Source organism: Phaethon aethereus (genome assembly GCF_964289735.1).
Source record: "Phaethon aethereus genome assembly, chromosome: 4".
Taxonomy (NCBI): Eukaryota; Metazoa; Chordata; class Aves; order Phaethontiformes; family Phaethontidae; genus Phaethon; species Phaethon aethereus.
Genome location: NC_138578.1, coordinates 71,969,054 through 71,988,174, shown reverse-complemented (window position 1 = coordinate 71,988,174; position 19,121 = coordinate 71,969,054). Strand labels below are relative to the sequence as shown.

General features: G+C 41.0%; 1 protein-coding gene across 1 annotated transcript in view; it reads right to left on the bottom strand.

The window, feature by feature from the left end:
- The window catches only part of MAN2B2 (mannosidase alpha class 2B member 2), a gene marked incomplete at its 3' end in the record, with an annotated part of 33,066 nt that extends 20,181 nt beyond the window's left edge, over nucleotides 1-12,885 (bottom strand). The window contains exons 1-4 of the mRNA XM_081999505.1: nucleotides 11,296-12,885; nucleotides 7,869-8,015; nucleotides 3,475-3,580; nucleotides 888-1,060 (exon numbers count right to left, since the gene is read on the bottom strand). Of these exons, the coding sequence (XP_081855631.1) occupies nucleotides 888-1,060; nucleotides 3,475-3,580; nucleotides 7,869-8,015; nucleotides 11,296-11,415 (546 nt within the window). The 5' untranslated portion in view covers nucleotides 11,416-12,885. The remainder of the gene's footprint in view (nucleotides 1-887; nucleotides 1,061-3,474; nucleotides 3,581-7,868; nucleotides 8,016-11,295) is intronic.
- Nucleotides 12,886-19,121: the final 6,236 nt, after the last annotated feature.

The following is a 19,121-nucleotide window of genomic DNA, read 5'->3' as shown; positions in this document are numbered from 1 at the left end:
AACTTCTACAGTTTTGGAAGCCTCCAGACTGTCAAGTGCCAGAAAAAAAATTAGATGGGAAAAGATTGTCAAAAGCTCATAAAAGATTTTAGTGGAAAGGAAGTATCGCCATTCACTGCAAACATAAGGTGGTAGGTCCTGGCTTCACCAAATTCAACAGGAATCCTGTTGTCTTCTTCAGAGATGCTTGAGTTTTACCCAAAATTCATAAAAACTGCCTAATGCCCAGCTCATACTAGCGAAAGCCCCTTATTTTCACATTGTTTAATGTGTAAAACTGATGACAGACCAGGATCCAACATTGTGATGTGAAAAGAAAAATATTTACTGGATATGGGACATTGTGCGAGACAAGGCAGAATATGAAACAAAAACTGAATTCAGCAAAAAAAAAATTATTAGCTGGCACTCTAACTGACCTAGTATTATCACTTTTACAGGAACAAATAAATGCTCCAAGCATGATGACCACTGTGACCAAAGATACACACTACACTTTAGAACAGTCTATATAAAACACAACATATCTAAGATTTTCTCAGAGAAAGCTGAAACCCATTCTAGATACCCCCAGTTCCAACACTCCTAATTCAATGTCAACTTATGCCTTGCCCAAATGCCTGCATTCGGTGTCTTTTTCAGGCTAGACTATCTATCCTGACCTGAAGTCAGGGATAGACAGGATGGTCAGGATGAAGACATTGCTTGACCATATTACACAGATTCAAGATATTTCACCATTAGCACATGCAATCAGCATGTCACTTTCAGAGAAAAAATACCTACATTTTCCTGCACAGATCAGAGAGATGCGTATCTTAATGTCATGGTTGGGATTACTGTAAGTAGAGGCTGGCAATGGTTTCCATTCCTAAGGGTATTTTTACCTTGTTTTTCTGCATGTCAGCCTTCAGATCATAGTCAATCCGAGAAATAAGATGAGCATTAAAACCAGCCAGAGCAAAAAGAGTTGGTGTTGTAGCTGAAGCTCCAAAAGGATCAACATGCCACGAAAACTGAGGCCTGATCCCAAAGGTTTCATACAAAAATCCATGGCCTTCTGCAAAGCAAAATTTGTTTACGTTAGGAACACTTTCACAAGTTCATTTTATAAATATAATAGGCATATAGTATAACACATAAGCACTTAAAAGGATAGTTCTTTGTTGCTGTTTTCCAAAGCATTTAAAGTTTCAGGAATTTAATGACTCACAGCAGAAAGTTTCACACTGTCAATATTTATTTTGCTATGCCAAGTATAACTTATTAACATCATAAAAGATGAATAACAAATAGGAATTACAATTAGATACAGGCCTGGGAAAAAGTATTTAGATACAAATTAGGTTAAGGCTAATAGCCAGGTTGGAGTCTGCATGAAAACAACAAGCTGGGGTTCAGTTTGTGTTTACTCAAATCATACCACCCATTCTCAGAAAATTTCGGTCTCGTATCAACGACAAAGGGACAGGGAAGCCATCCAGTAAACAAAACTAACATGAATACGAACCTTAATCGCGATCCTCAATCATAAAAAAAGAGAAAAGCCAAAGGACAATAGCAATCTTGATACAATATGTTATTTACAACCAGTGTTAATAATTTTGTATTGAAATGAGTTTCAAAAAAAGAAACCCCCAAACCAGAAAGATGAGACAATAGAATAAACTCAGAGAAAACATTTAAAGTAAAACAACCAGCTAAGCAGCAGTTTTTATTCAGAACTCCAGTATGTAGCACTAGGATTCTCATCAGCAAGAAAAAAAAAAAAAATTGCAGCTCTTAATTTCATAGTTCTGGAATTGTGCTCAGAACTATTTGAAAATACAACCGTATCTTCCCCATTCTGGACTAACTCCATTCCAAATTTTAACATCATGTTTGAATAACTGAGTTTGCAGTGCATTCTCTTTTCACTTCATCTTATTCACAAACAATCAATGCACTTATTTTAACTCTTCTGACTGAAGCACATTTTAGGCAGAGTTTGCTAGGCTCTTCCAAAACACAGCTGGCTGGACAGACAGGAGAAGACATGAAAGGTAGACCCCAAATGTCTGCACTGTCTTTGTCTTCTCAAGATGACCTCCACACACAATGCAAGTATACTTTTTTTTGTTTGTATGTACTCACACTTAAACTGAGCAGAGTGCTTTCAGGAAAAATAATCAGGGATTTTATAATACATTAATATTTTGGTTCCTACTGAATAAATTACCAAACTTTAATTTTCTTTTTAAAAAAAATTTTGTTTATACACAGAATGAAATCTTGAATTAGAAATAATGTTTTTTGCAACTAACTCCAATGAAAGGAAAAGCTGTATTTGCATTTAACAAAAGGACTCTTCAGTCAATATTAGTATTTTCTTTGGAGAAGTCCTGGGTTGGGTGTACTAAGCCCATATAACAACCTTTAAACACAGGAGTCAGGTAAGAAGAAAAAAAAAATAATGTTCGTCCCTTCTCCTCCTTTTGGCCAGAGCGTGATGTGGCAACTCACTGAGACGCAAAAGAAGCTGCTATCCCTGTGCTCCTGATAAACACTAACACACAAGGAACAAGGCCAGTGGTCCTGCAGTCAGATTCAGGAAATGATAACATTGTTTTCTGACCCACTAGTCTTCTATGTAGAAAGCTGCCCAGAGTGTAGCCCTGAAACGGGCAGGGCTTATATCAGCCATGACAGATAGCTGGTGCTAATACATCCCCTCCCATCCCAAAACAGCATGCTACCCCCTCATGGCATGTTATAAGTATCTATAGCACAATGGTGGCATGATTTATCCTGTTTCTTTTTTCATTAACCTGATGGAGATAAACCTAAATACTAAAGGAATCTTTAAACCATCAGATGGAAAGGTGTAACATAAAAATGTCTGGAAGCAGAAGCTAGAAGATTAAAATAGGAAATAGTGCATCTCTTGGAAATATGTATCTATGTCTAAGAGACGCTGCTGACCTTGATTACAAATGGGGGTTTCTTCATCAAGCAAGTCTTTCAACTAAGTTCAGATGACCTCAGTGACGTTCTATGGCCCACGTTCTGCAAGTTTTGCATAACTGTTATAAACTCCCCACACTCTGAATTGCTATCAGGTATTTTCTTCCAGAGTGTTTCGTATCCTCAATTTCACCACAACTACCTTCCCAGGAGCTTAAGCGCTCAAACACTCACACACACACAAAAAAAGGCCTCTGCTCCAAAGGAGTTTATAACTGACGTGGATTAAATGGCAAGTCAGCTTTCAGTTACCCTTCTGCTTACCACAGAACCATTGTGTCTGGGTTTTTTAGAGCAAATATTTTTATACAGATAACCCACCAGCAAGTAAAAAAATCAGAGATGCTTTAATCAGTTCTTAAAGAGGGGGGGAAAAAAAAAAAAAAGGAATCTTGGGGTGGAGAAACAAAAAACAAACCTCCCCCAAGGTCATAACAATGCAAAATAAAAGTTAAATGCAAATATGCATACCCGTCAACTGTAAAATTTGATCATCAATTAGTGTCACAGCTTCATCATGCATCACTTGCCCTCCAATGACAAATTCCAGTCGTCCCTCCCGAAGCAACTGATGGACCTATGATATTGAAATTAAGACACAGAACATAAACATCATTTCAGTCTTATCCAAAAAGGCTGTGAATTCATTTCAGATCACAGCATATTACCTAGACACAACGCTTGTCAAGAAGACATCCAGGACAAAAGTGGGATAAAAGGCTGTCTGTACTGAGAGCTACCAAAAGGAGAAGGGGAAAAAAGGCATACTAATGTGCTGCACAGTGCATTGATTTACCCAGCTTACACTGAAACCAGGTAGCAGGCACACAGAATAGCACAAAGGGTCGACTGCCAAGTAGACACTGACCTGGTGTTTCTCAGTAGGGCTGTTACTGTGCCTTTATACTGTCTCAGCACCAGGCTTGTCCCCATACACTGCACAGGCAGCAGCTTAGGATCCTGCCTCAAGGCAACTAGAGCTGGGGGGTTAAAATAGAAGATACTAGTGCTTCTCCCAAAGGCTTCCTCCTGCTGCATCTGTCTTGGCTTAGGGAAGTGTGCTGGTTTTGGCTGGGATAGAGTTAATTTTCTTCATAGCAGCTAGTATGGGGCTGTATTTTGTATTTGTGCTGGAAACAGTGTTGATAACACGCCACTGATGTTTTTGTTACTGCTGAGCAGTGCTTACATAGAGTCAAGGCCTTTTCTGCTTCTCACTCCACTCCACCAGTGAGGAGGCTGGGGGTGCACAAGAAGCTGGGAGGGGACACAGCCAGGACAGCTGACCCCAACTGACCAAAGGGATATTCCATACCATATGACATCATGCTCCGCATATAAAGCTGGGGGAAGAAGAAGGGAAGAGGGGACATTGGTAGTGACAGCATTTATCTTCCCAAGTAACTGTTAGTGTGATGGAGCCCTGCTTTCCTGGAGATGGCTGAACACCTGCCTGCCCATGGGAAGTGGTGAATGAATTCCTGGTTTTGCTTTGTTTGCGTGCACAGCTTTTGCTTTCCCTATTGAACTGTCTTTATCTCAACCCATGAGTTTTCTCGCTTTTACCCTTATGATTCTCTCCCCCATCCCACCAGGGCGGGAATGAGCAACTGGCTGTGTGGTTCTCAGTTGCTGGCTGGGGTTAAACCATGACAAAAAGTGGTGGTTTCACTGGGTGGCTAGATGAGAGAGCAATGTGCAACCCTATGCAAGCAGCAATGGCCAGAATCCCAGGGTTTCCTTTAGTTTACTACCTCTGTAACAGTTTGGAGACTGAGATCTGTGGGATTCAGGAGGGAGACAGAATGTGCCATAACACTGTGGCCACAAACACAACCCTTCTACTCTGTTTGCACCTATCTTGCCTTCACAGCATGGACAGCTTGCTCAACTTGTGAGAGACAGAATGCTTTATTAAGGCAAAAAAAAAAGTTATTCCACACGTAGCAGGCTTGCCTGCCTGATAAACCCATTGCTAACCTTCATTTATGGTCTCTTTCTCCTAGCTTAAAAACTGACAGTATATTACTATCTGTTCAAGTGTACCATATTTTTCTGTTGTTTTTTTTTTTTTTAACGTCAGCCACCAGAAACAACAACTGTGCTGACAAGTTCAACTTTCAGCAAATGTGCTGGATAAAGGGGGAGGCAGCATTTGGAAGGAGGCAGTAATAGTCTGTGTTCCTTTCTAGAACTGTTAGGGAGTCTTCTGTTTTTATTATAGTTACTTCACTACCTAAAACTTCAAAGATACCTCAAACTTCTGACAAAGAAAGTTTATATAAATATGTATTTTAATCTCCACCCTTTTTTTTTAATCTGTCATGTAGGATGCCAATTCCAGAGCTATTATGTTTATTTCCCCAGGAACCTTCAGTGAATGCCCCTGTGTCTGCTCAGATATGATGCCAGATTGTCAATTTTGATTATAATCATTCCTCTTGTTCACAATGTTGTGAAAACGCTTCAGGGCTCAGCATTCATAAATTAGTTCCAGCCGACTGTGGTGACTGATTAGCATGCTGGGAGACCAGATAACTGATATCTGGTGTCAGCACAGAACTGGTCCTGACCTACATGAAAAGCATCTGTGGCTATTATTCCTTGTTTGGATGGATGTCCAAAAAAAGATACCTCTGATCCAAACTTTGGGCCATGGAAATGTGTTTTTTTTAATATAAGTTTTGCAAAACCACTGAGAGGCTGAAAACATAAGAAAAATAATTCAAGTAATATAAATAATATCCAGTCCTAGAAACAAAAAAACCCCATCATCTCTAATGACAAGCACTTTTGCTGACCAGAACTAGACAAAAGGAAGGAAGAACCAAGGAAACAGATGCAGCAGTACTACAAGCAGCAGGCTGCTATGGTAGTAGAACGTATCTGTGGTCCTTGGGACAACTACTACTACCCTTACATCAACTAACACTTACAAACCAGGAAAAGTGGCTACACATCTTTTTTCCCCCTAGTTAAAACACCCATATGTCAAGCCAGGGTGAGGCGATAGGAATAGTTCACACAAGAAATACTGTGGAAATAACATGTGCTGAGAACTAAGAGGTTCATATCTGGCTGAATACTGCTGCAATATGTCTCACTCCTTTATATTCTCATCTGAATTGTAAAATCAGCTTTAATACCCAGGCTGTACCTTTTACTACTTTTTAATGCTATCGCTCTAATCCAAGGCAGCCATTGCAAAAGAAACTAGAATTAAATCCTGTATTCCAAGTAAAATAGCAAATTAAGAAAAAAATGGCAAAACTAAAACCAGAGAGCCTGTACTACAGAAAATCATTAATGCTAGAGTTCAAGTGGAAAAAGCAGGACAGCAACCAGAACGACCTAATTTCAAGACTCAACATTTGCAACTTGCTAATGTTAAAAACACATCACAAGCATAATAGCTCTTAAATATTATTAGAGATTAAATGTTTGACACAGAGGTTTAAGCAGAATTTGTTTTTAATAATTTTCATTTTCAGGGAAGCAACTGTAAACTAACTAAAAATATGTAAAAGCAACAATTATCAGAAATTAGGCTAGGAAATTAAAGGCTGAGTCCTATGTACTAGTTTTGCACTACTGAGGTCAAATGTGATACATGTTCACTCTTCTTGATTCCACATAATAGCTAGAATGGATATTAGAAACACAGGCCTTTATGTTTTGGTTACAGCAGCATAACATACTTGAAATAAGATCAACTTACTTTAGAAAGTTAAAGTACTCTTCTGACCCTGCACAAAGTAGCTCCTATGCTATTTTTTTTTTTTTAATCCCCCCACCCCAAACTTAGAGTACAGTTTTCTAATTAAAAACAGGTAAGAAAATTGTCTGGCAACAGGCAAGTATGGGTGAAGTGCCCACACAAAACCAGTCAACTGCCTATACAGAGCAAAACCTCTCATACAATGGTCAGCTGCACACAGGTTGTAAGCTATTATTTAAACACTAAAGATTACAGAAAATTCAGAAATTACTGAAGGACCAAGTTAAAAAAAAACAGACAAGAGGTGGTTTTTTTTACAGGACACTTCAAACATCTAGTACTGTAAAATACTACAAGTAATATGCTGCTGTTGGCTGGACCCTGGTAACAAAACAGACCATAGAGTTCTGAGTGAATACCTATGGGAAGATGCACCTGTATATCCTCTGGTTTTAGGGTCCAAAACTTAAAACATATTGCACTGCAATGACCAGCTCCTAGGCTACAGCCCAGTCTTTGATTTCAGCATGTTTGTTTCATGCCAGAGGAAAGAAGAAATTACAAATAAAACTTCACAATGTCTTTACTTGGACAAAAACAATCCTCAAATTAATGCTCTAAAAACTGAAAGGGATCACAGCTTATAAATAAACAAACCCAAGAAACAGTTATTGCTATTGAATCTACAGTCACCTCTTTGCTGCATTATCCTTGTTTACACATGGCAGGTTTTTGAGCAGCACTTAACTGGAAAGAAAAAAAGTTCCTTTTTGTGAGCACTGTTAGGCAGCAGTTTACAAGCTTCAGATGTTTAACATATATTGGTGCAGTCTCTTTCAGAATTGTCCACATCTTATACTAGCATGCCCCCAAATAAGAAAGTCATCAATGAAACAAGAAATGTAAAGTGTAAAGAGTCTTCAGTGCAAAGGTTACTACCTCCTACTGCTCTAATCTGTAACTGGGGTTTTTAACCTCCTGCAACTGCCTTTAGACTTAAGGTCCTTTCATAAGAAGTACTAGATTAAGAGACAGTTTACACAAGACCTGGGTAAAAAGCAGGTGGTGAAGTACTTTGCCCCACCTTGCCCTCTGAAAAGAATGTGGATTCTGTGTTAGCAGGAAGTATGGCTCTAGTACAACTTACCTGCTGCTTGTGTGTATCTGTGGCTACTGCATCCCACCAGAGTCGAAAGAATTCCTGCTCCACAGCAATAAACTTGCGCCACTTTCCTTTTATTAGCTCTTCTACAACAGATGAGTAGACATTTGCTGCATAAGCATGCATACTTTCCTGCAAAAAAACCCGTGAAATTAAACTCTGTTTTGCCTATATTAAATGGGCTGTTTTGAACACTCACTGGGCTTGACAAGAGAGAGATCAAAAAACTCATATTTGTTGCACACTTCCTTAGTACACTCAGAAAGAACAAGTTCTCTCTGATTACGTACAGCTTGTGGGCCCTTCTGCTCCAAAATACATCCTCTGACTGGGGACCTCATGTGCAGATCATGGTATATCTTCCCCCAAGATCTGCAGACACCAATAAAAGCTTTCTTTTTGACGTACTGGGAACAGCTCACCCTCTCCCGCACTGCTTACGTTAGATCAACAATGCCATAAATGGTAAGACTTTGCACCAACATAGCTTAAAAACCCACACGCACGCTTTATTCTTCCATTTCTGCTCTTCTTTTGATGGTCTGAATTATCAGAATTATTTCTTCAGAGCAAGTATGACTCTGTGCTGCAGGTGTGTCTTGCCGGTATAACACAGTGATATATATAAGATAAATTAAACTCCTACGGCCCTAGAAGCTTCAGTCATGAAAAATAACTCCATTCTGCTTGATGCTTCAGGATAAAGTAAAACCAAACTGGCAAAGTCTGACATAAAATCATCCAGAATCTCTGCATCTATCCTGTCTATGTCGTTCCTAAAGCTACTTTTCTTCCAGAATGAGGCCTATGGATTTTATTAGAATGGCAAACGTGACAGCTGTATCCATCAAATAACCTATGACCTGATTATAGCCTATGGTATCACACGTACAATATCACATTAATTTTAAAGTTGTGCACATGAAGATATTTTGCATACACTTATTCTTGCCAGAACAAATTCTGCTGACCAGATACAGTCTTCCGCCTTTTACTTAATCTCAAAGTGATACAGAACATGTAAAGACAACAAGCAGAGATCCTATAATTTCCTGCAGTGTCTGTGTTTTCTTGTAACAAAGTTATGGTCATGTTTTAGCACAGTTATTTTAACACTAACCATAACACTTTTCTACTTACACTACTGGTATTTGCTTAAGACCACACACCACAATACATACACATACATGTGAAAGTGATTGACATATAGATCTCTCACCCACCTAAAAACTAATGGGCATAATAGCTTGGGGTTTTTTAGCTATAGTTTTAATTTAGGCAAGTTTCCTATAAGAAAAATCACATTGTTAAATAAGAAGGGGATGATGTGATCCAAATCAGAAATTAGCTTTTCCTAACCGCTTACTTTCCACAACCGAAATCCAGCTATCTTTGTAAAGATGCTTAAAGTGTCATTAGAAAAGGGAAAACATTTGAGGGTAGGAGGAATGTCTTAAAATACTGTACTGCTTATCTAAATAATTACTTGTTCAATGATTTCTCAATCAGTTCTTAAGATTATTTTTTAAAAATCAAGAATATGATTAGATGCTTAACACAATGTGAAATTTTAAATAAGGAAACAGCTTTTAAGTTTTACTAATACTCAACAGTGACACACTCAAACAATTACCAAAGAATTTTAATTTTGCACTGGCAATTGGTTACAAACAATACAACCTAGAATCCAAGTATATATACAATGGTTACAACACCAGGCTCAATTTTAGTTCTTAATAGTTAAGTGGAGTACACTAGATTTTAAGAGCTGAACAAGGACTTTTCAAATTTAATACAATACTAAAGTTTTCTGTGTGGTAACTTACTAAAAATATTTTCTTGAGGTATTTTGGAGATTAAGGCAAGCCAGTCTTTATTCTGACACAAACTGCACTGGAACTAAGCAGTAAGATATTACCCAACCCTACAAAGTTTATAAATCCCAGTCATCTGGCTGGGAATTGAAAATAATTGTTCTTGCAAACCAGGATACTTGCAAGCAACAGTAAGAATTTTCTTTCCAATTCATATCCTCTATCAGCTAATGAGATGCTCTGAAACAATAAGCAGTGACCCAGTATAAACAGGTAAGATTTTGCTTATTTAAATATAGATTTTAAACTTCTACCATGATGTAAAAATTGTTTTGTACTGCGTTCCAGACAATGGTGAGGTGTCTTTCACACCTATGGTTAAGATATGTCAGTGAGATGCCACGTCTCATGTAAGTTAGGGTACCACTGTTACTATCAGATTGCAACAGACAGCTTTCTTTGAAAGGGGGAAAAAAAAGTTTTATTATACATTCAATGCTGGAATTTTCCATCAGTACTATAATTTCCAGCACATAATGAAGAATGCTATGTTGATATCATAAATAAAATGCTTATTTTTCACATAATAAGTGGAGAAATGAAACACTTAAAAAATGGTATGTTGGCAGTCACGAGTCAAACCTAATAACTAAGCAAATGAAAAACGTAAAACAGGCTGGGATCACATTAGTATCCCACAGAGAGTTACCTTCAGGTTTCACTTTACTACAGAAGCATTTGAAAGGATCCACAGGTAGCCTCTGTGGTTTTTAAATACAGCAATTACTGATCCTTGTGATTTAACAGCAGAGGTACTGAGGCTTCAAGCAATTGCATCTTCTCAAATAAAAAAAGGAAAAAAAAAATGCTTCTATTTATTCTTGGATGAGATCTCTGACCACTAACTGACCCAAAATAAAAATTAGTTTTGTGTTCTCTTTTTCAATTTCTGAGTAGGAGTTTGAAGCATTAAAGGAGAAATTCACTAGTCTCTCCGAAAAAGGGAAGCCCAAATACATGCACAGCAGAGATTCCTTGGCAAGCCATTAGCTCTTTTAAAATTAGTTACTCTTAAATATCTGATGCCGTATGACTCTAGCTAGTGAAGTATCCACAGCATCTTTCACAAAGATGAAAGAAATTCATACAAATGAAGAAGGATTCCGGATTTTGACTAACAAAAATAAAAAGTATTAACGTCCCCCCTGATTTATTTTGCTCTGCATCTCACTTAGTCAGCAAAAATTACTTTGCTAACACACTCCAACTCCATCCAAGCCCACCCCATCCATCGAGGACCTGGGGTCCTGCTCTCCTGACAGTTTTCCCGGGGTTTTGACTTAGTAACGAGATAAAACAAAAAGACAGAGAAAATCTGCCACATAATCAAAGCACACCAACAAAGAGATTGAAGATTCGCCTTTAAAAACAAGGCGCATCCTGCAGAACACAGGCAGACGCAAACCCCGAAGTCATGGGCACAGCGCCTCAGCCACCCGTGCCCCCTCCGATCGAGGGCCGGGACCCCGGAACAGCAGGCGCTGGAGCGAGGCCGGGCCAGACCCACCCCGCCCGGCCTCGCTCCGCAGGGGCCCCACCTGCACCGTGTAAACCCAGCCGACGTCCATGTGGCTGTGAGCGACCACGAAGGCCCGCAGCTCCCCGCGGCCGCCGGCCGGCGGGAGGAGGCTGCAACGCAGGAGGAGAAGGGGCAGCATGGCGGCTCAGCGGGCTGCCCGCCGCACTTCCGCCGCGCCGGCACCGCCTCCCGGCGCGGCGGCGGGGAGGCGCGGGCTGCGGAGCCGGCTGCTCCGCGCGGAGGTGTCAGGTGTGAGGTAGTGACAAAAAAAGAGCTACAGTTTTCCTTTAAATGAGGGGGCTTGGGGGCACGGGCGTGCCTCGGTGCTCGCCCCGAGCTGCCCTGCAGCGGAGGTGCCGGTGGCTCTGGCTGATAGCGGGCCCGTTTTCCTGTCGAACTTGATTACTCTGAGGCGCTGTGGAGTTCCGCGTCTCGGACAACTATAAATCCGTGCGGCGCTTTTTGGAGGAAATTCTTTTGAGTTGAACGCGAGTTTTTTTTTTTATTTCAGGGTTTAATAGTTCACTGCGGATTATCGTTTGCATCTTTGAAGTTCTGGAGTTGTAGCAAGATTAAATTTTATGTGGTTGACCTTCTGATCCCATTTAAATTGGTTTTATTGCTTGTCTTACTGCTGCGAGCAAGAGGTGGACCCTGTGCAGAGAACCGAAAAGGTAGACTCTTGTGTCTGCGTAAAGTCCTCGTGAAAAGGAAAAGACTCCAAACCGTAATTAAAAAATGTTACACGGTAATGTTGCCCAGACAATCTCCTCAGAAGTTTTTGTCTGCAGTTGCACCAGTTTCTGCCCAATACATGATCGTGATATTAAAAGCCAAAATAGATTAAACTTTTTTTAAACTTTGACTCTTTCAAATACACAGTAGCATGACTTGACTACTTTCCTTAAGTTCTAGTTTGACTAAATTCCATGCTTTCAACAACGTTACCATACCAAACCCTTAGCTCATTTCCAACAATAAAGGATGTCAGATGAAGGTGGTACCTGCTCCCACCTTCAAATTTGTCTGTTGATTTAACATCACGAGTTTCCAAACCTAGTTAAACCAGTCATGTCTCTGAAGGAAACAATCACAAATAACTTGAGTGTCCATCTACAGACTTACACTGAAAAAAGTAAAAGATTACTTCATACTGGACTAGCTGGAACTTGGGTGCAAATTAACACATCTCAATATTCCAGATACTGCAGAATCTGTAAAAATACTGTAAAAATTACACACACTGTAAATGCGACTTGCATCTGTCCCCTCATTTTATTAAAAAAAAAAAAAAAAGCGTGCTCCATTACATGCCAAACTGGGTGAATTTTTTAACATACGAATTTTGTAAATGTTTGAAGTCCAGAATTAAAAATGCCATGTATGTCAGTAATATTGAGTTGAACAGCATAAAATTGCCGCATTTTATAAAAATTAAATCTAATATGAATGGATTCTCTCAGAACAGGGCCCTTGTTTGCTAATTCATATGGTAGATTAGAGTTTTCTCCAAAAAGAAGATGCTAACACTACAATGCTAAGGCTAATTTTATTTATGCTAACACCTTGTCATGAAGACCTAAAGGTCTGTAGGTAATTTGTAGGGGGAGTTACTATCACTGTGAGCAGCTGGAAGAAGCTTTACTTTAATACAGCTTTATGATACTTTTTTTTTTTCCCTTAAATCATCAACTTAAACCTTTTCAGTTCCAAGAAAGCTGGTTCACATCCAGCAAACATATGGCTTGGAGGAATATATACACACACTGTCTAAATGAACTGGTGTTCTTTTACCTCAGAAAGCCTTATGGTCTTTGTAATTTAGGTGAAGTTCCCAGGAAAGCTTAAGTGTTGGCATTTTGCTTTGTTTCTAAAAGTAGCTGAGAATGTTTGCAGAATGCTATTCCCATTTTAAACCTATTTCCTTCAGAAAGTATAATTGTCCTCCTTATTCTTTCACAAAGGCTACTGTGTGACACTGTCATGGATGCAGTGGAGAAGAATACAATACATTTGAACAGAATACCCTTATTAGGAAAAATTGAATCAACTGCCCACAGTTTACACACCTAAAGGCATCAGGAGGGTCTTCACTTGCTACAAAAAGGGATGAATGTACATGCATCAAGTAGAATTTATGCCAAAAATAATGCTTCACCACCATTTACATACTGCTTCACAAATAGCGAAAAGCTACATGGAAGAGCCAGTGTAATTGTGCCATAAGAGCTGCCTACACTGATATTTTATCCTCTTGTTGGCTCCTAATCTCTTAGTATGGCTTGATTATAGTCTTCCTGTATTATTTCTTAAGCTTTTCTCATTTGCTCAATCAAAGTGTGTTTGTTTTCTTTGACATGAGTTGTGCTATACGTGGCCCTCTGACACTCTCACCTCAGACAGACAGAAGTTGTATGCAGGATGCTGCCAGCTATAAGGTCAGCAGTCACAATCGTGTTAAATATCAAGAAAGCCACCTGGTGAACAAAACAATTAACATACCTTTCCGCTTCTCTCTGGTGTTTTTGGGGTGGATGCCTGTAAGAAGAAAGGCATTTATTAACAGAAGTTCACTCTAGCTTGACTGTTTCAGTGTTTTAAAATTTGCCATTCCCCTAAACGTTTTCCAGTGGAGGCAAAGGTCTCTACGCAGAGCACTTAAGCTTCCTTGATACAGGTTTGCTTTCTTACCTCTCACGGATGCTGTAAAGACAGTTTGCAGATCCACAGGGGTCCATGGACCAGATGAAAACCACTCTCTAGCCATGCAGTGATTTCAGCATATATAAAAGCTAACAATTTATGTGGTATTTGCTGCCTTTATCTGGCCTAGGGAGGGTAAGAGGACTGAGGTGGATGTAGTGAGGAAAGTGCAGCTGCCGGTGTTTGCTGTGGTGGGAGAGGCTGCAAGGACGCCGGCCTGGGTGACAGTGGCGAGGCCCTGCTGAGCAGTGCTGCCCGGGGGTTGTGTGTTCAGGGTTCTGGTGCAGCTCGGGCCACGGCTCCCCTGGACGCCAGGCTGGCCGCGCCGCAGGCACGCCTGGCTGAGGCACTGTGGAGGGACGCGGCAGAGCCGGGGGCACCTGGTGGGGACTTCACGAGTGAAGTTGAACCAACGGCACGAAGGAGCTTCTACTCGGGGCCGCAGAGGGAGGCCAGGAGGAAGGCCAAGCTGTGGCTCGCCTCGGGCAAAGCGGCCGCCCGGCCCGGCCCGCCCCGCCCCACCGGCAGCCCGCGGCCCCCCGCCTGCCGGCAGCCCCCGGGACCCCGCCGCGGTGCCGGGGCCGCGCCGCGCCCGCTCGCACCTGTTGGGGCCGCGGTGGGGCCGGCGGGGCCGGGCGCGGCGGGTCCTGGCGAGGCTGCGCCGCCTCCGCCGGGAGCTCCGGGCGGAGCCTTCCCGCCTTCCCTCCCCCGGCTCCCTGAGCGCCCCGAGGCAGCGCCGCTGCCTGCGCCGCCTGCTCCGCTGGGAGAAGGAGGAGGCGCCCCGAGCCAGCGGTGCTGGGAGCAAAGCAAATAACAGTTCAGAGCACTGGGCGCTTTTCGGAAGGCAACACACATGTCCCACAAGCAGGGTATCTGGAAACGCTCTCCTTTCCTCCGGCCCTCCCTGGTCCCCTCTCATCCTTCCGTTCCCTCCTCTGCCTTCTCCATCTCTGCTCCCCACTCCCCCGGCTCTGCCTCTCCTCTCCATCACCCTCCTTCCCTTCTCCCTTCCTCAGCCGTCTTCTCCCCCGCTGGCCTGGGTGCCCCCGACTGACTGTGCCTTTCCTCCCCGCCCAGCTGGCGGCCCCCCAGGCGAGAGCGCGGTTGACTGGTGCCTCTACCAGCTCAATGGAGCAGCCGAGTTCGAGGTCTCTGATGGTGAGTACAGGGGTGCTGAGGTGGGGCGCGTCACCTCGACCACTGCCCCGGCCGGCCGCCTGTGGACAAGTGTGGCTCGCTGGTGGGAGAGTCACTGTGGCAGAATATGGCAGCCGCCCCGGGGCATGGGGCCTATGGGGTGGCGAAGATGGTGCATGGGCCCGGGTCAGGAGGGGAGGTGGGCTGGCAGGGGCTGGCCACTGAGGGTTTGCATGTGCTGGGCTTCGTGTAGGTGTCTTGGCTGGTTTTGTTTTGTTTTTTTTGGGAAAAGTCGGGTTTTGCAGGTAGTGGCCTAGGTGGCATCAGTCCTCTTGGCCTTGGTATTGGTGGCAACTGGTGTGAAGGAGGCTGTGTGGTACCTGCTGGACAGTTTTTTGGCCTTTTTTTTTTTTTCCCTTAACTTTGAAAAGAGAGGTAACCTGGAAAGTTTTATTTTTGAATATTCTGTGATGAGAAAAGGAACAGCCGTTGTGTGCTCGGGCAAGAAAGTCTCCCCTCTGTCTCCGAACCATGTATGATTTCGAACATGCAGAGTATTTAAACTTAGGTTCCAACCTATATTTTCCAGTATGTCAAATACGTAGTGTGCAGTGTCCGTGAGCATATTTGAGTGTCTATTTTCAGTTAAGTGGAGCTAGGACCTCATCTCGATGTTTTTGTCTGTTGGTGTTACACATTTCTGAGGGAAGTGCATTTACCATTTGTAAGGGCTTAAAATGCATCAAAAGATCAGCTGGACTGAAAAACTTTCCAAGGCTGAGAAAAGTGACACACTGTAATGGACTGGCCTCAGGTTAGACATTAGGGAATGCTTTTCGACAGGGAAGCCCTAGAATGTGTGGGGTAGGTGGACAATGGAATCTCACTTGGTTGAGATATTTGAGGCTTGTTTCACAAACATGGGTTGAAGTGATAAAGCTACAGATCTTGCCTTGAGGCAGGTAGATAGACTACCTGTTTGGGGTCTCTTTTAGCTTTATTATCTGTGATTCTGTGGGATATGAATTTTTGTCTTGTCTTGTGTTTTGCTCTTTGGAGAAGTGATTTAAACCCCAGTGTACTAATAATAAGCTACAGCTTGAGCAAGGCTTTGGAGTAAGTTTATTCCCCCCCCCCCCAATTATTCCATGGTGGTTTATATTTCAAAATATACTTAATAGTGTGTAATTACACACACTTGCATACTAAAGCATTTCTCAAAACATGTTGTGATTTTATGCCTATAATGTGTTTTTTTTTTTTTTTTTTTGTGAAACTGCACACCAAACCAGATGTGATGACGATAAGTGGGGGTGGAAATTGCATCCGTGTGAGGGAGTGTAATGAGTGAGTGACAGCATTTCTCAGGCATCATAGAATGTTGAAAAGAAGCTTTAAGTTGGCATTTACTTTCATTTAAAGATTTGAATGAGTAGAATATGCTTCTTAACCTGATTTGTCTGGGTAAATACCAGTGTTTCAGCACTGCTTTGAGACTATAATGTATTCTCCTCAACAGGTGTTTTATTCCTTTGATTTTGTGGGTCATCTTTTGTGACATGACGTAATTTTTAAAATTAGTTTGCTAACCCTGACTTCAGTTCTCTTTAACACTGGCAATTTATGGATGCCCAATTTTACTCCACTACTTAAATGGAAATCTTACATGTTTTCTCGTCTTTATTCAGCATGAGAGTATGTGAAATTCAGAGAACAGGAAACAGGCTGAAGCAGTGTAATTTGGTCACACAAGTTATAGAGTCAAAGTCGTCTTCAGGTTGTAAAACCCATTGATGTTAATAGGATTATATATAAATATGACATGCATTTTACAGAATACATGTTGTCTATTAAATGCCACTGACATCTAGGAACACATAGATCCTCACAGCAATATAATCAGCACACTTTGCAGAAGGGAAAAACAACATTTAAAAGAAAGGACCACTGTGGCAGGTGGCTTGACCTCTTTTGCATGCCAGTGTTTTGGATAAAGTCCAAACCTTTTCCTTTGCTGAAAATTCCCTGTAAAATAACTTAAATTACAGAGAGCCAAACAGAATCCTTAGCTTAAAATGGATTGTTTCTGTGACTTGCAATGCAGATTTTTTTTTGTATTATTATCCCAGTTTTTACTTTTCAGAAAGGCTACAACTGTTGTGATTGTAGCTGCAGTGGTTAGGACCACCCAACCAATGGACAGCAGAAGGACTAATTAATCTATATTAAACATTACTGTGTGTTTATCTATCTAGATATATATCTGTATAGATAAACATTTACATATTAATATTCTAAGTTCAATGAGTCCTCTGGGTACCTCTTGCTGATTGTAATATTGAATGCATGCAATGGCCTTGCGGTACTCTGTCAGTTAGACTTCAGAATTGTGTTCTGCAACATTTCTGCCTTATGCTAGGAAAAAAAATTATTCTTTTTCCAAAAATAGATGTGTTAGATGAAAAACATTCATTTACATAACAGAAAAGCAAAATCGCATATTTCAAATGCAAGGAAAAATAGAGTGTAGTAAGTAAAACATCACGATCAAAGCCAAGATCATCATGTTTGATTTAGTCTTGCTGCCTTGAAACAAAACCCTATTTCAAATATTGCTACTTCCATAATTAACATGTAAGTGCAAAATATATTTTATTCATACTAAAGATCTCAAAGCACTTTGCTGTATGAAGAACAGTATTAGAGTATCCATTTACAGGTTAGCAAAATGAAACAGAAGTTAAGGATGTTACAGAAGCTGAATGTCAGCTATTAAGCAGTTAGTACTTGGGACTTCTGAAAAGTCAAATCTTGTACTGTTTGCCCAGACTATCTAGTGGACTGTTAACAGAACTGCTTATTCCAGACCCTTTTCTTTAAGTTCCAAATCACATTAACTTCTTGCAAATTTTGTATAAGTTAAAGCATGTTTGAAATATTTTATGCTGTGAATTCTAAGCTGGCATTACGTTATTCTAGATAACATTACATTCAATAATGGTTGTATGGTTAATGAAAAGATTGAATCAAAATCATAGTTTTCAGTCTTAAAGTTAGCTCATCAGAGACTTGAAAGTGTTTTACAGTGTAAAATTTCTTTTCATCCGTTTTGTAACTTTATGCTCTTTTGTGGCTTGAAAGCCCTGTTAACATTAGTGCCTTGTGAATTGTGATGTGAACTTTCCTGTTACTTACCTTACACTGCTCTAACATTCTTTTTTATTTCTGAGTAATTTGAAGAGAGATTTATTGAGAAGATAAGATGGATAATAAACTATTTTGTTGTAAAGGTATGTTTGAATAATGTACCATCTAAAGGAACTAGAAGACCTGTGACCTGATGAATACGAATTCAATCACTGTCAGGTTTACCTCCAATAGCTTTTTGTTTACCATAGTTCTCAATCAAAGACAGTAAGTCTGGATTTGGTTCAATACCATCTTTTCTATTATTACACAAATTCCATGGAAAGCAATGTGTTTGCACAAGATCCCAACTGAAGTCATGTCCTTGTGAGTCATGCCTTCATTAGTAAGGCCTAATTAAATAGGAAGTCTCCATTTGTAGATGCTTTCACATGTCGGTCTTTTTTTGGCTGAACCAAACAATTGATTTTTCCTTGGTCTCTTCTAAAAAGGCATGGTAGCAGCTCTTTTTCTTAACACTTTGCAGTTTGCCAACATTTCTTTTGAATTATGATCACCATGAATGTATGTTGTATTTCCATGAGGCCTTAGTTGGATGGGTATGCTTTACAGTTCTGGGCTCCCTGTTGTCCAATTCGGAGATTTAGCAAAGTGAACTGTGCCTTTTCTGCACCCCACAATTCTGGGTTTCTTCAAAGGAAGCCGAGGTGCTTGGAAAGGACTGGTATGCCCCTTTTCTCACCCCGACATATATTTGGGCCACTACCAGCTTGCATACAGCACTGCAAGGTGCGTCACAGGGCTTGCGTGTACCCTGATACACCCTCTGATGCCCTGTATGTGGATGATACTGTTATT